The sequence below is a fragment of the Colletotrichum navitas genome (assembly GCF_030913465.1).
Source record: "Colletotrichum navitas strain CBS 125086 chromosome Unknown LY79scaffold_97, whole genome shotgun sequence".
NCBI lineage: Eukaryota > Fungi > Ascomycota > Sordariomycetes > Glomerellales > Glomerellaceae > Colletotrichum > Colletotrichum navitas.
Window position 1 is genome coordinate 34,637 of NW_026850643.1, and position 15,060 is coordinate 49,696.

Genomic DNA, 15,060 nt, shown 5'->3' on the forward strand with positions numbered 1-15,060 from the left:
GCTGCTGGACCATCCTTTTCACTCCCACATCAATAAATGGTACAGAAGTATTGATTCATGTATTTCTCATGGTATCTGGGTGCAATACAATTTGCTACTTTTCGCTTGTGCAGTTTTCGGATAATTGCTGGCATTGCAGCATCTCCGTTACACCTTGCTATTGTCGACCTATCTCTAGAACTCTCACTGATGTCATATCAATAAAATTACAGAAGCATATGATTCATGACCTGCGAATGCCCCTTCACTGGGAGATTAACTTGTTGTCGCTGCTTTCATTCAAGAGATACAAAACAGGCACCAAGTGTGATACTACTTGAGACCGATTAGGTTTAACCAGGCTTAGATCACCTTCTGCACAAAAGAACTGAATAGATAGAAGAGCATCGAAGACACAACCCTGCTATTTACATCATCCTTGTCGAGGAATGGCCATTCAATTACCAGTCGTAGCCCCATCAACGAAGCTGCCAGTGCTGCAATGCTACCATTGCCAATCATTCCCAAAGACTAACCCACTGACTGTCTTCAGCTTCAATGTGTATCCCTGATCTTCGCGGACATCTCTTCACGCAACTTTTACTGATCCTGGAACGAGCCTGCGTCAAATTCGAACTTTATACGCCTAGAGGCAAGCCCCAAGAGTTGAAATTACCCAATCACATGGCGACACTTCTTAGTTGTATTAGACTTTGTGCAGAAATGAGGCTCGTCGGCGACCGGATGTGGTCCGATGGGGATCAGCCCTGTTGCAACGAAGCATAGGCGGTATGGAATCCGACTTGTGAACCAATCATTTACGGCCGTAATTCCTAGTTACATGGCAACTTGTCGTCGCTGGGCCAAAGCCATTGGTATGTATCCCATTCCATGGTTGATTCTTCGCGTCGCAGACGTCACCCAACCTCTGAAATAAAGTTTTGAATTATGTACTTCAGGCTGACCCAAAACGCACACGTTAGAAAGAATGTGTCGATCCCAGCTCTCGTATACAGTCCGCTGCCTCTAAGGCGAAGGCTGGCTTAATTCCCTGCTGAAAAAGCAATTGTCAATACAAAAGCTCAAAAAACGATCTTCGCGGGAACAGCAAGGGGCAAAGCACCACCGGCTCCAGCGGGTTTCGGTGCTTGAGGCTTCAGTGCGGGTGCTTGGGCTGGTGCTTGCGGTTTTGTAGCGGGAACTTGGGCTACCGCAACCGGCTTACCGCCTTGGACTCTCCCGGCAGCACCAGCCACGAGAGCTCCTGCGGGTGCAGGGGCTGGAGTGTTAGGGTCCTTGGCCTTGGGCGGGTTGATTCCGGCTGGGACGGGGGCGGGCTTTGGAGGGTTCAGGTTACCTTTGACGGCACCACCGGCAGCACCGCCGACGGCAGCAGCAGCGGCTCCGGCTCCGGCAGCAGAGTTGGCCTTCTTCGCTGCTTGTTGCGGATTGGCAGCGGCGGCGTTGGGGGCAGTGGCGGGCGTCTTTGGAGTAGTAGCACCAGCACCGCCGGCCGCCTTTGCCGGATTGGCCGCCTTTGCCGGAGTGGCAGCCTTTGCCGGAGTGGCCGCCTTGGCTGGAGTGGCCGCCTTGGCCGGATTAGCCGCCTTTGCCGGATTGGCCGCCGCTTTGGCTTTGTTTTTTTTCTTGGCACCGGCTCCGGCACCTAGAAGCTTGCCGACAAGCTTAGCGAGCTGTCTAGGCTTAACCTCTGGGGCGACTAGTGCGGCGTTTGGCTGTTCAACAACGGCTGCAGCGACTGGAGGATCAATGCTTGGTGTGTCCGCCCTTGGATCAAGCCCACTGTTATCTGTCAGTAGTTTGCCAGCAAGAGTGTCTCTAGGGCGGAGAGAACCTACACGGATTCTCTAGACGACACGTCGGACCCCGCCGGGGCACCATTGATGCCGACTAGGAGGGCCGAGGCAAGGACAAGAACTGACGTTGAGAATCTCATCGTAGCGAGTGGTGAAGTCGTTTCAGTAATAGAAAGTGAATAGAACGTGGGTGAAAGAGAGGAAAGAAATACGACCAAGGTTCGGTTGGTGCGCAGTAGAAGAGGAATGCCAATTAATGCTCATGTGTCGTAAGGAACAGCGTGGGAACTGAGGGGCCGGCCTGGTCTTCTATTTTTCGAGTTGGCGACGAGTCTTTCTTTAATACTTCTTCTGAACGACCCCAGCTCATCGTCCCAGCCAGGGATGTCATATCCTCATCAAAACCTTGAGGACCTCGTCCGCGGCACCATTGAGGAGTGCTTATTAGTCCCTTGGCGACGAGCCACAGTTAACATTCGTGAAAAGACTGACTAGCAAGTGTCTGAAACCGGCATCCATATTTGTTCGACGACAGATGCTAGGCTTCGCGTCTGGGAGTGGCCATACTTGGGCGGGCCATCCACGAAATGGGTCTGGATCGGCGTGGTTTGGGACACTACCTTGCAACGGGATTGCCTAAGTTTCTTGAGAAATGGAGGCGTTCCCTTGCTTGTAACGTCATCTATCCAAGGTCACTTGTGGGGATAAAGGCAGGCTTTGACTAGAAGACTCCCTTCCCATGGTGCAAGAATCGAGGGACCTCCGCAGAATAAGGCGAGAGACCGAATTCGTCCGGTCTGGGAGTGTTTCAGCGCCCCACGATAATGTATATCGAGGTGATTTCACCGCTTACTCGGCTAGCGGTATACCTATCTTAAGCTTACCTCATGAAATCCCGAATCCGATGTTGCCAAGCAAGGGGATGGTTGCCACGGTCTGCGTAGCCGAACCGACGAATCGACCCCTCCCCGGAGGTTCTGTAAACTCTGTCCTTCTCTCGTGAAGCTCGAATGCAGAGGGCAGTCTGCAAGGTTTTCGTTAGGCCCATTTCGGAGGTGTTTTACTACGTAGAGTCATGTCGGAGCACTACATGGTCCATGGTTGGTTGTCTGCGGCCAGAGAAGAAGGAGAAAAACTCAACCTCTCGGTATATGGCTGACAAGTCTTGAGTGTATGCGTCATCCGGGTCCGAGGAACTAGTTCTACCCTGTACCCATTAGAAACAATAGCAGCAAGCACATCGTATGATGGTAGTTGGGCTTGCGCGCGGCTCGACTTTGCACGGGCAATCAATTTCAACGTCGGACAGAGCCAGCGTCCACGTTCAGCCCTGACATATCTCTGCCAAGGCCGAAGTTCTCCATGCCGCACGACCCCGATTCTCGTGACGGCTATGGAATGAACGACCAAGGCCGCTTCAGACGGCATTACTTGTGATAATATCGTAGCGAACTGCGGTGGTTCAGCAACACTGTCGGATGAGAAGATCGGGCGCCTTTGGCGATTTCATGCAAGAGGACGTTGGCAGATTGGATGGCTAAAACGGCAGCAGCTGCGGACGCGCGCTGGGACCAACGACGATGTGTGCTACGGAGGTGGTCAATGCATAGAGTCGCAGATCAGGTTTGCCGTTCGGTTGTTCGGCGAGGAGCTACCAAGCACCTGGACTCGGGAACCGCGTACCTGGTATTTACAGCGACGATCACGTTTCGTGCGCCTCCCATCGCTGCGGATGTGCCGAAAAGCAAGGTTGAGGGAGACCTGCCGAGATGCCTGGCTGTGCGACTGGTGGCTGCATCTGATAATAAGAACAGACTGAATCACCGGGCACCGTATCAAAAGACGGGATGGTCCAGTGGCAAAAATGCAGGTACAACAATGCAACCTATGGCGGCTCCGGAAACTGTCTACTGCTGGATAGTCTGCCGCTGCTTGCGTAGGCCGGTCAAGTGAGGGGTTGGGCTTGTTGTTGTGTGGTGACAAAGTTCAAGGGCTAGTCATAGGAGCCATGCAGTTGTGTTTGAGTAATTAGAGGCTCAACATTTGTTACTAACAAGGTCTTATTAGGACACCTCGTACTTGGACCACAATTTCTATCGAGGTCGCAGATGTCCGCTCAAATGTCATTAATGCCACCAGATTACGGCCGGGGTCTCGTGGGCCGATGATCAAACGTGAAGCAAGGACAACAGCTACATGAGATTTCGTGATGCAGCATGTTAAGCTTGCTACAGTGATTGTTTTGAACACTTAGGAACAGGATTAGGCTGTAAGCCTCAGTAGCACAACTCTCCAGCCTTTAATTATTAGCCCAAGCCCGGGTCAGGGTAAGGCCACACAGGCAAAGTCAGCAAGGGCAACCACCTGGCCACGAACTAGATGAAAGTCTATGATGAGAACAGTGTATCGACCCGAGTATATATATGAATATGAATAGAGGGTAGCGGCTCGCCTACGTAGCCTTAGCGATTACGCCGGCGCAAAAGGAGCAAAGCCCCCCCTTACATAATCATCGGGATGTCTCCGGGATGTCTCCGGGATTTCCCTGGGATTTCTATTTCTCCACAGAGGATGATATGCCGGATATCAGCCGGCCTCGGCTGCTGAGGTAAGGCGGAGGCTTGTCCGGCCGTGGAGGTACGTACCGGTCTCCACCCGCCGGGTTCCTCCCGCGGCCCCCGGCGCCTTCGGCATTTGTTCCCCGCACTTTGTTTCTCTTGATGCTTTCAAGCCCCTTACCTTTCCTTCAATCTGTCGGTCTCTAGGTAGTGCGGGAGTAATACCTACCGGTAAATATTTTGCCAACGGTCTTGGAAAGCCACCGAAGGAGTCCTGCGCTAACTGGATCTCATCATTCACCGCTAAGCGATTGGGTTCCAGGAGATTGAGACCTGCATGCTGTGCGTCTTTGCCTGTACTGTCTTGCATTGGCAACAGAAGCAGACAACATACCTTGTACGTCATGACTATTTTTCTTTTGCTGGTTTAATCCCACTGAGCTGCCCTTTTGGGGTGCATCCGCCATAATACTACCGTAACGCGCCCCAGAGGTTCAAGATCCCAGACATCTCTTATCAGCGTTGCCTTTGGTCGAGGCCGTGGCGGCGGGATCCTCCAAGCGACGCAGCGTTGCATTGAGCTGGGCATACGGACAGAGGAGGACAGGGTCTTGCTTGGACCTCGATAGCTATATTAGATCCGAGCCCGTTTGGATGTATCTTCCGGGTGCTCGGATGTCCCTCGGTCGATTGAGCCCTCAACGATTCCACCTCTTGCTCTTCACTGCACCATGACAATGCGGCGTTCGCTTCTCGCTGCGGCCCTCGTCTGGCTGGCAGTCGCCAACATAGTGACCTGCTTAAGTGGTATGTTTAACTCGTATTGAGTACGTCATTGGCGCATCGGCTAACTTTGTTTCCAGTCAAGGGTGTTCAATTTCCCAGCCTATTGGACGTGACAGTCGACGACCTGGCCGACGGCCTGCAGAAGGGCCTCTTCACCAGCGTCGATCTGGTCAACACCTATCTCGGCCGCATTAACCAGGTAAACAGCACCTTGAATGTTGTGACGGAGGTGAACCCCGATGCGCTCTCCATCGCTGCGGATCTGGACGCTTCGCGGGCCAAAGGGTCCATCAAGGGCCCGCTTCATGGGATTCCAATCCTCATCAAGAACAACATCGCGACCGCCGATCGGATGAACAACACTGCAGGGTCCTGGGCGCTCGTTGGTGCCAAAGTTCCCCAGGACAGCTTCATGGCGAAGAAGCTGCGCGAGGCTGGTGCCATCATCATTGGCAAGACAAATCTCAGCCAGTGGGCCAATTTCAGGAGCAACAACACCAGCAACGGCTGGTCTGCCTATGGCGGCCAAGTATACGCCGCTTACTATCCCCAACAGGATCCGAGTGGAAGTTCTAGCGGCAGTGGCGTGGCCTCTGATCTGGGTCTTGCTCTTGCCGCGTTGGGCACCGAGGTTTGTGCCGAAGCTTGCAGTACTGCTGACTGTTTCGTGCTGACACTCGTCAGACTGACGGCTCAATCGTCTCTCCAGCTCAGCGTAACAACCTAGTCGGCATCAAGCCGACCGTGGGCCTCACCTCGAGGCACCTTGTCATCCCCATTAGCGAGCACCAAGACACGATCGGGCCAATGGCCCGGACCGTCAAGGACGCTGCTTACCTCTTGCACGCCATCGCCGGCGCGGACTCCAAGGATAACTACACGTCGGCAATTCCGAACAATGGGGAGATCCCCAACTACCCGGCGGCTTGCGACGCCTACGCCCTCTGCGGAGCACGCATCGGCATCCCGCGCAACGCTATTGAGTTGTTCTCCGACAACACCACCGGCACCGAGACGCGCGCTTTCGAAGAGGCCCTGGACGTCTTCAGGTCAGCCGGCGCCATCATCGTCGATAACGCAAACTTCACCGCCGCTGACAAACTCGTGGCCTCCAACTCGGAGACCATCGTCCTCAACGCCGACTTCATATCGAACCTGGCATCTTATCTCGCTGAGTTGAGCGTCAACCCAAATAACCTGTCATCTCTGGCCGACGTCCGTGAGTTCACGCAGTCCTTTGGCCTCGAGGCTTTTCCGGATCGCAGCACGGCCCTGTGGGACGAGGCTCTTGACGAGCAGGGTTTCAACAACACCGATCCCCGTTTTTGGGCCGCGTGGCAAGAGAGCCAGTTCCTTGGCGGCGAAGGCGGACTGTTTGGAACGCTGGAGCGGCACGACCTTGACGCCGTCATCTTGCCGACCAGCTTCTCGAGCACGTGGGCCGCAATCGTTGGGGCGCCTGTCGTGACGGTCCCGTTGGGATTCTACCCCGCGAATGCGACTGTGATCAAGAACAGGAGGGGGAACTTGGTAGACACCGGTCCCCATGTGCCGTAAGTGATTCATCATTGCTGGTCATCATGACATAGGCTCCCAGAAGGCGCTCTCAAATACTTTGACTGACAACCTGCAGATTCGGCATCAGCTTTCTTGGTGCAAAGTTCCAGGAGGCTAAACTTATCGGGCTGGCGTACGCGTATGAGCAGAGGACCCTTACTAGGTCAAGGGTTCGTCCATACATCACGCCCAACTTTGAGATTGGGGACGTGGCTGGGCATTGAAATGATATTGGGGTTTTGTGCCTATCATGAGACAGCCTTGGGTGTTGCCATAACACATTTGCACATTCTTCTTGTTTAAAAGACTTTCAAACTACATACTTTTAAATTCCTACCAGTTATGAGGAGAGTTTAAGTAAGCTTGCATTAAAGGGACCACGATTGGCAAAAAACAAAGCGGCATTTTTTACATCTCCTATCCAAGTTCAAATACCTCGGCTAATGCTGGTCAACATATTCAATCAAGGAATGGGAGCAACAATCCAAGACTTGAGACCTAAGCCCAATCTGAAAAGTGTTGGGCAAGGCGGAAATGCAAAAAGGAAAAGTATAACTAGCACAACCTGGTTTCGATCCAGGGACCTCTGGGTTATGAGCCCAGCGCTCTACCCCTGAGCTATTGTGCTTCAGATGGCCTGTGGGGATATACAATATTTGCCCTGATTTGGGCTCATATTGTCCATGTGTGAGTCATTGCGTGTAGCTCTTTAACCCCCACCCCGGCCAAGTTCCGAGTTGCCTTGACAAAGCCGTGATTTTCCGAAGCTCACGCTAGCCCACCACACACACACACACCCAAGGAGTTGCTGGCTTGAAAACCATCAGTTCATCTGAACGGGTGACAACGTGAGACAATATCTTTGGTTTATATTGGGATATCTAACGACTAGGCGGACCCAACACGCCGTGGTATATTCGCAGGACATGATATTCATGAAACGACAACAGTTCCCTCCCACCCCTTCTAGCATTACACAGTCTTGTTTCCGCTCAGAACAGCCAGGACAGGAAGGTGTTGTAGAACCATCCGAGCTTGCCTTGCTTGCCACCTCTGGCCTCCTTCTCGGCAGCCTGCTGAGCCAGGAATTCCTCCTCCTCGCGGTCGATGATGTCCTTGCCGGTGTAGAAGTCGGCCTCGTGGGGCTTGACGCCACGAGTCTTGTGGTAGAGCTTGTGGCCGAAGATGAGGATGAGATAAAGAGGGATACCGAGGTAACCAGTGATGAAGGTCTTGTACTTCTCCTTGCCGAAGTTGCCGCCGGTGAAGACGTCAAAGTTCTTGGTGAGCGCGACGATGATGCAGAGGGCCAGGGCGCCGTAGGATCCCCAGATGCCGAAGGGAGCGACGTAGGGGAGGACCTCGTTGGGAATGTTCTGGGCCTTGCGAGCTCTGCACCACCAGATGTGGGTGACGAGGATCGAGATCCAGGTCAGCAGACCAAAAATGGTGGTAAGGTTGACGAAGTAGGTGAAAACTGCCTTGGAGTCGTTGGAAACGTTCATGAAGGCCAGTAGGGCGAAGAGGGCAGAGAAGCCAAGGGCGTAGATGGGAACACCACGCTTGTCGGTGCGCTTGAAGATGGCGGGGGCAGAGCCGTCAGAGGCCAGGCCGTAGAGGGTACGACTGGCGATGTACAAGTCCGAGTTGGATGCAGAGAAGACGAAGATGCAGATGCAGGCGTTGATGATGTCGGGAATAGCCTGGACACCAGCGAGCTTGGCAGCGACGACGAAAGGCGAAGCGGAGGCGCCTGCCTGGGCCTTGGTGGCGAAGGCGAGGTCAGGGGAGTTGAAGGGGACGAGCATGCCGACGAGGAGAACACTGAAGCAATAGAAGAACAAGATGCGGTAGAATGTCAGCCTGATGGCACGGGGGACGGTCTTGCGGGGGTTCTGGGCCTCGGCAACGGTCACACCGACGAGCTCGGTTCCCAGGTAGGCGAACGTGGCGTTGACCATGCAAGACCAGAAACCAAGGAAGCGACCGGTTGCGCCGGTGTCGATGTACTCCCTGAAGGCACTTGAGACAATGTTAGTCAGCGGGCACAACTATCTGGTGATGCGGGTGCACTTGGAAGACATACCCAGGGTTCTGCCAGTAGCGGAAGCCTTTGCGGTCATGGTCGGGGCCACCGCCCAGGGCCAGGATGAGGGAGAAGAGGATGACGCCGATGATGGTGATGACCTTGAAGCTGGAAAGCCAGAACTCGAACTCGCCAAAGAACTTGATACCGAAGTAGTTGATGGCGACGATGACGACCAGGAAGATGGCGATGAAGACACCCGGGTTCACGGTCTCGCGCGGGACCCAGTACTGGATGACGAGGGCGGCGGCTGTAAGCTGGTTGGGCGTGACGATGATGTACTTGAACCAATAACTGTGAGGCAGACGGCCGGGTCAGCGCATGTGCGGGGGAAAGGCAGGCAGGCAGGCAGGCAGGCAGGCAGGCAGGCAGGCAGGCAGTGTTTCCGAAGGGGGGGATTATTGGGACTACTTACGTCCAGCCGAGGGCGAAGCCGAGCGAGGGATCGCAGAATCTCGAGGCGTAACCGGTGAATCCGGAGGAGATGGGAAGCCAGGCAGCCATCTCACCGAGACCAGCCATGACGAGGAAGACGATGAAACCGATGAGAGTGTACGAGATGAAGACGGAGCCGGGGCCGGCCTGGGCGAGGGCCTTGCCGGTTCCGATGATGAGACCGGTACCGATGGCGCCGCCGATGGCAATCATGGTGATGTGGCGGGCCTTGAGACCGCGATGCAGCGACGTCTCCTCGCTGGTCTCCATACCGCGGATGTGGACATTGTCGGTATCGTAGGTCTGGGTCTGGTAGCCCGTCTTCTCGACATCGTGGGCGCCCTCCGAGGAGGACGTCCTCTTGACGAGGCCTTCGCTCATGGCTACTTGCGCGTGACGAGGAGGGGGGTGTCGTACACGGTATGCAAGGAATCTGGGTTGGGAAGCAGGAGAGGAGTCGCGTGCTTCACAGGAGAGACGGCTCTAGGAGCGAGAGGGATGGAGAGGGAAGAAGAGGGATCACGTCTGGCGAGAGGAGGAGGAGGAGGGGGGTAAGACGTTCTTTAATCAAGAAATTTCGGCGCCGCATGTGAGACCGGAGCAGCGACGGGCTGTCATACGTGATTACAGCTTGCATGCCCGTTAGTTCAACTGTCAGCCCAAGCTCTATGTCGCTCACACATCCCACCCCCATGTCTCTCTCTCTCTCTCTCTCTCTCTCTCTCTCTCTCTCTCTCTCTCTCTCTCTCTCTCTCTCTCTCTCTCTCACTCACTCTCTCTCCCTCACAGGTTCGTGGGCTGGACCTGGCCTAGCTTGTAGCTTGCATGGGGGTCCTATTCTTTTGGTGGAGCCCTGCAGGCAGACTGGGGGACCTCAGACAGGCGGCATACGCCAAGACACTTATAGTAGGCCGGGCGAGGGTGATCCCTGTGGGCGTCACCGGGTGGTTTGCCTGGAAAGCGACGGACGAAGACAGCGACGTGTGTTAGCTGTAGAAATTACACGCGTAATCTCTCAGCATCTCTCTTGTGTCGGCGACTCAGCACCCAGGCATGCAAGTCCTCAACGGGCCAATCTACGGAGGCTACGGAGACCAGTCCGAACCGCATCCAAGGTTTCTGTGCCGCGAACGTGCAATACTGCGGAGAGTGAGAGGAATACATAGTAGAGACAGGGCACCGGGCGCGGACGTTAGCGCCAGTTGACAGGGTTAGCACTGGCTGAAGGAGGCGATCTCATACTGCGTAAGGTTGAGTGAGGGGATTGGGGTGACCTATCGGAGGGGGGGGGGGGGGAGGGACGGAATGGCGTGTCTGCCGGGGCTGAAAGACAGAGACCAGTATGGGACGAATGGGGGAGAATGTGGCAAGGGTTCGCCCGCAGCAGACCGTATCGCAAGGAGAGGAAAAGTAACAAAACGGTGCAGTTTGTCCGTCTGTGATGCCTCGCGGTATTATTGGACACTGCAACGAGAGGAGGCTGTGCATCCAGCGCTGGTTCAGCCTTGGCGGATATCATCATGAGAAACTAGAGTTCTTACTCTGAGAGGGGGGAACGCGCTGGGATCAGATCAAGGCGATGAGGGGAGAGGGCAAAGAAGATACTTGGCGACCAAAGTCACTCATTAACGCCAAGTATCGTCGACTCGTGCCCGCGAGTCGTGGACTTGGGGTTCTCCCCCCCGCCCCCCCCCCCCCCACGGAAGTTGGAAACAATCTGCCCAGACACGCCCAGCGGCCCAGTCTCTTCAAGGCCCTCATCTGCGCACTGTCGTGGGCAGTTGGAAAAAGCTTAGATAGATGTGACAAGCACATAGGTCAAGCCCCGAGGTACCTGACAAGACGAGACGACACGGCCCTTGCTCAAGGCGGACATGATGGGTGGTATTACCAAGAAAACACCAAGACAATGGATAGCAGCGCGGGATTCCAGAGCCTGCCAGACTTCCTTCTACTGGCCCGGAGACAAGGTGGCACCCTCCAGCGCAGCAGGCGAAGAGATTCGGTGATGGAAATTTTCATGGTAGCACACGGGAATATTGCATGTTGCGTGACAGGGGCTCTCTGGACCATGCGATGCTTATCTCTGGGGCGACTAGCCAAGGTTGACCTTTGCCCTCCTATTCATACTTTCTTGGGGGAAGAAAAAAAAAAGAAAGAAATAGGTTGAAAACCCCTCTTTAGAGAGATGAGCCAACCAACAGCCAAATGCCAGCCTACTGGCATCATCTTGCGCTGGTAAGACACGGGACATTCGGTCAGCCTGGCGCAAACGTGAGAAGAGTGACAGAAACGGGACGTTTTGAGGACGTCGACCTCCCCCGTCTCACTTCGCCATGCAGCGTGGGGTTTGTCCCCCTTTCTCCCTTCGAGCCAACTCGAAGAAGGCTACGTGGTAGAGGCAGAACGCACGCGAGGGGCGCATTCGATCGGGCAGTCTGCGGGGCCACCCTCAAGCCACTGTTCAGACCTCTCGCCAATCACGGCGCGAGGGCTTGTGCGCAGATAGGCTCTTCGCTCGCCGAATTAACCCTTTGGCTGGATGCTGGGAGAGCCTGTTGGCGAAGTTGGCCATGGCGGATCAGGCCAAGAACACCATCCTCGAGACAACCCGGCGACTGATTGACTAGACATCGGGATGTCCGTATCTGCCAGTGAAATCGTCGGCCTGCAGATTGGGGGAAATGGATGATGATATTTGACATTGGCAGCTCGCTGCACCGAACCAGGCCAAGTCAGACAGACTAGACCAGCTCAGACAAGGCCACTCAACTCGGTGATCAGGCCAAGGCTTCCCGACGGGTGATGGCTGCTACATCTAACCTGAGCGTGAGGACGCCACCCCATTGACAAGACTGGCAAACGTCCAAGATTCGCCATCTGTTGTTCGCTCCCGTCCGTCCCACATAGCCGACCAAAGCCGCGGGCAGAACGCCTCATACTGGCAGGGCTCCCAGCATCCATCCATCTCCCTCTCCCTCCCTCCCGAGAGTGTGTCTCACCGAAGAATGCCCTGGGCGCGTCTGCTCAGCTCTTTCTGCCTTGCGTCTTCCGCAGAGACGTCGGACACGCCTAAACATACGGCATGGCATGGCGCGATGCAACCCATACGGCAAGCCCAGGCATTGTACGTATTGGTTATGTGATTCTGTTAGGTGTCCGGGGCCGAAATTAAGTCTAATCGCGAAGCTGACACTAACGCTTATTGATAATATGGCGCCCCAAGGCCAGTCTGCTTTCTCCATCATACGTTCTAGAAACATGTTGCATCTTCGCCTCTCTCCCGCCACCACCATCTTCCCTGCTACTGCACTCTGTTCCCCCCTCACCACCCCCTGGCCGCTTTCTCCATCTCATGCTTCGTTCCGGCCATACAGCCATTCAGAGCCGGTATCTCACTCCCCGCCAAGACGTTTATCTCTGACCCAAATAAGCAGGCCCTTATCTCCTCCACAATGCCCCCCCGTTCCCATAGAGAACGACATGGATTTGGCCGAGCTTATCCTCGCCCTTGACCGCCCCTGGCCTAGTCCACTGATGGAGGGGCCACTTCAGATGGCTTGGGACGGTTCGAGTACTCCGTACCTCGTACTCTGTCTCTTCTCGCCCAACGCCCGAAGCCTTGGAATGTTCCCGCGCCCGCCCGCCGGTGAGAACAATCCGGCAGCCTGTGAAGCGAGTAAAGATACCTGGCGGCGCGAAAACACGGCCCTGGCGCACGGGAGCTATTCCTAAATAGTCGGAAGCCCTTCTCTCCAACATTCCAGCGTCTCCAGACTTGGTGCAACTCTCAACATTCGGGCCAGGCGTCCCACCCCCTAGGCAGCTGATGAAAGCAAATTAGATCACGGATAGGTAGCTGAAAGACTGTCAGCCCTTCCTTTGGTGCAAGCTGGTGATGCACTGCAGCGGTGGACCCGAGGCGGGTTCGACCCTGAACTTTGACCACGAGTCACGACACAGCGCCGGAACCAGTACCGAGGGGGGATCATATCATCCAGTTGCGAGCAAGCTTAATAGACCTCCCGCGCGCATATCGCGCGAATGGCCTTTCTAGTAGCACAGCCTCTGATTCTGGCTAACCAGTTCGCCTTGATCTCACACTCTCTTCTCTGTCTCTTTCGCTCTAATCCCCATTCCTCCACGCCGACCACCTCGAACGGATAAGCCGACTGCGTCCTTGTATCTTTTATGCCCTATATCTCCCTTCTTATTCACCCTGAGCACCGTTTCCAAGTTGTGATACCTGTCCCTGTCCGGGGCTCGCGAAACTAACAGAGAGAGTGGCCGAGTCGAATCTTATTCATCTTTATTTCAAGGGACCCAGCTTTAATTCCCGAAGCATGTTCTGTCAATTTCTGCCGTCAGAGCAACCCCTCAAGTTGTGGGATCTTGGGTGGGTTCGACGCAAGGATACACCTGAACCGCACTGGTGAGCGGTCAACGGTCAGTGCCCGTTTGATCAACTCGTGACGAATTCCCTTCCGTCACGATACCGCCCGGCCGGCCCAGCCCTACATGCCTTTGGATGGATGCGGTACGGTGGCCCTGGCGTGGTGTTGCGGGCGTCCAATATCTTGCCGAATCACTGTTTGCCAAGAGCCCCTAGATGCGGTATTTTATCAACCAAGGCAGCATTTCATTCTTGCATACCCGAACCCGACGAATTATACGTGTTCTTGTACGGAGTGCTGAGCACTGAACCTCAAAGTTTGGGTTCGGGCGCTTCTCGACGCCAGTTGGTGTTCTCTCGCAATTCTTCGCCCAAATGTGTGTACCTTGCTCGACCCGCGCTGGAGTAACGCTGTCGCCGCAGTGGAATCAACCTTCACTGCATGTCTGGAGCAACATCTGGACTCGTCCTGCCCACGGTATCCCCTGTCACCACATTTCCAGCTAGCCACGGCGGCGGCCCGCGGTTCTCGATGCACATTGGGACGTCTAGTGCCTGCTGCTAGCCCCCCGTTAATGCACCTCGCCCAGCTCCCGGCCTGCCGCTGGTTTGATGCCCTTCCATGCGTTTTCTAGCGTTTCCATCGCCGCTTTCGCCTCATACCATGTAGTCTACTCATAATCCCTCCGTCACTCTCATAATTGAGCTCTCTCCTAAGTAGGTTAACTTAGAGTTACCGGTAGTCAGGTGTGTTCGTTCGAACAGGTTGATGGGTGGTGGACCTCTTCCCCGGCCTCGCCCCCCAGATTTCTCCCCCCTCTCTTGAAGAAAAAGAATGACAGCCCAACATGACCCCAGAGAAAGCTTACACATGGCAGTACAAATGCACGACGATATTACCACGTGCATGCCCAGACGTTTCTCCAGAGATTTTGTGGCTCTTTCGAGGCTTATCGACGAGCGCACAGTTGGGGAAAGGGAAGCGATGGGGTAATGGACGGAAGCAATGTGGTAAATTTCACGTAAGAGGTTCACATTCTTGACGGAACCATGCTAGCCCGCTTCTTCTACCGTAAGAACTCAATAATCTGACAGGACGCTCTGACCCATTGAAGTACCAAACTGTCTTTGGCGCCATCTGTGCTCTCTAGGGTTTATTGCGTGAAAAGACGAACCTAAAGTTGGGCAAAAATCTAATCAGGGGGGTATGGCCTGTATGGGGTATGGGTTACGGGATGGTCTCTTTTCAAAGACAAAAACGACAGCAGCATAAGTCAAGTAGACCTCGAGATGTCTCTCGGCTATAGGACTCCCTTTTTGCTTACCGCCGGACATGACTTGCAGTTCACACCATGGGCTGTTTTAACCGGAACACCCACTGCTGGGCGGAATCAGCCTCGGCCATGGTTGCGTTGCCGCGCAAAGAACTCTGGAAATCTTGAAAATGAG

The 15,060-nt window shown here is 54.8% G+C and overlaps 5 protein-coding genes and 1 non-coding gene across 6 annotated transcripts; 3 read left to right on the plus strand and 3 right to left on the minus strand.

Annotated features, from left to right (window-relative positions):
• Nucleotides 1-863: 863 nt before the first annotated feature.
• LY79DRAFT_662929 (uncharacterized protein) lies at nt 864-1,847 on the minus strand (the record flags this gene model as incomplete). The annotated part of the gene is made up of 2 exons (XM_060562830.1): nt 864-1,033; nt 1,337-1,847. Coding segments are annotated over 2 exons (522 nt in total), but the record flags the coding sequence as incomplete, so codon positions are not given.
• A 3,244-nt stretch (nt 1,848-5,091) lies between these two features.
• Nucleotides 5,092-6,921, plus strand: LY79DRAFT_594079 (amidase; the record flags this gene model as incomplete). The annotated part of the gene is made up of 4 exons (XM_060561642.1): nt 5,092-5,161; nt 5,218-5,771; nt 5,825-6,693; nt 6,774-6,921. 4 exons carry the CDS (start codon nt 5,092-5,094, stop codon nt 6,919-6,921), a joined length of 1,641 nt encoding a protein of 546 aa, XP_060408831.1.
• A 332-nt stretch (nt 6,922-7,253) lies between these two features.
• Nucleotides 7,254-7,325, minus strand: LY79DRAFT_t254. Its single transcript has one exon. It is a non-coding gene; the product is annotated as a tRNA-Met (tRNA).
• A 364-nt stretch (nt 7,326-7,689) lies between these two features.
• LY79DRAFT_526226 (amino acid permease) lies at nt 7,690-9,599 on the minus strand (the record flags this gene model as incomplete). Its single annotated transcript, XM_060555821.1, has 3 exons — nt 7,690-8,719; nt 8,784-9,077; nt 9,199-9,599. 3 exons carry the CDS (start codon nt 9,597-9,599, stop codon nt 7,690-7,692), a joined length of 1,725 nt encoding a protein of 574 aa, XP_060408832.1.
• Nucleotides 9,600-9,809: 210 nt separating this feature from the next.
• Nucleotides 9,810-10,469, plus strand: LY79DRAFT_416189 (uncharacterized protein). Its single transcript, XM_060553131.1, has one exon. It carries the CDS (start codon nt 9,854-9,856, stop codon nt 10,382-10,384), a length of 531 nt encoding a protein of 176 aa, XP_060408833.1. The 5' UTR covers nt 9,810-9,853; the 3' UTR covers nt 10,385-10,469.
• Nucleotides 10,470-12,477: 2,008 nt separating this feature from the next.
• LY79DRAFT_569047 (uncharacterized protein) lies at nt 12,478-13,278 on the plus strand (the record flags this gene model as incomplete). The annotated part of the gene is made up of 1 exon (XM_060559023.1): nt 12,478-13,278. A coding segment is annotated over one exon (476 nt), but the record flags the coding sequence as incomplete, so codon positions are not given.
• Between the last annotated feature and the right edge of the window lie 1,782 nt (nt 13,279-15,060).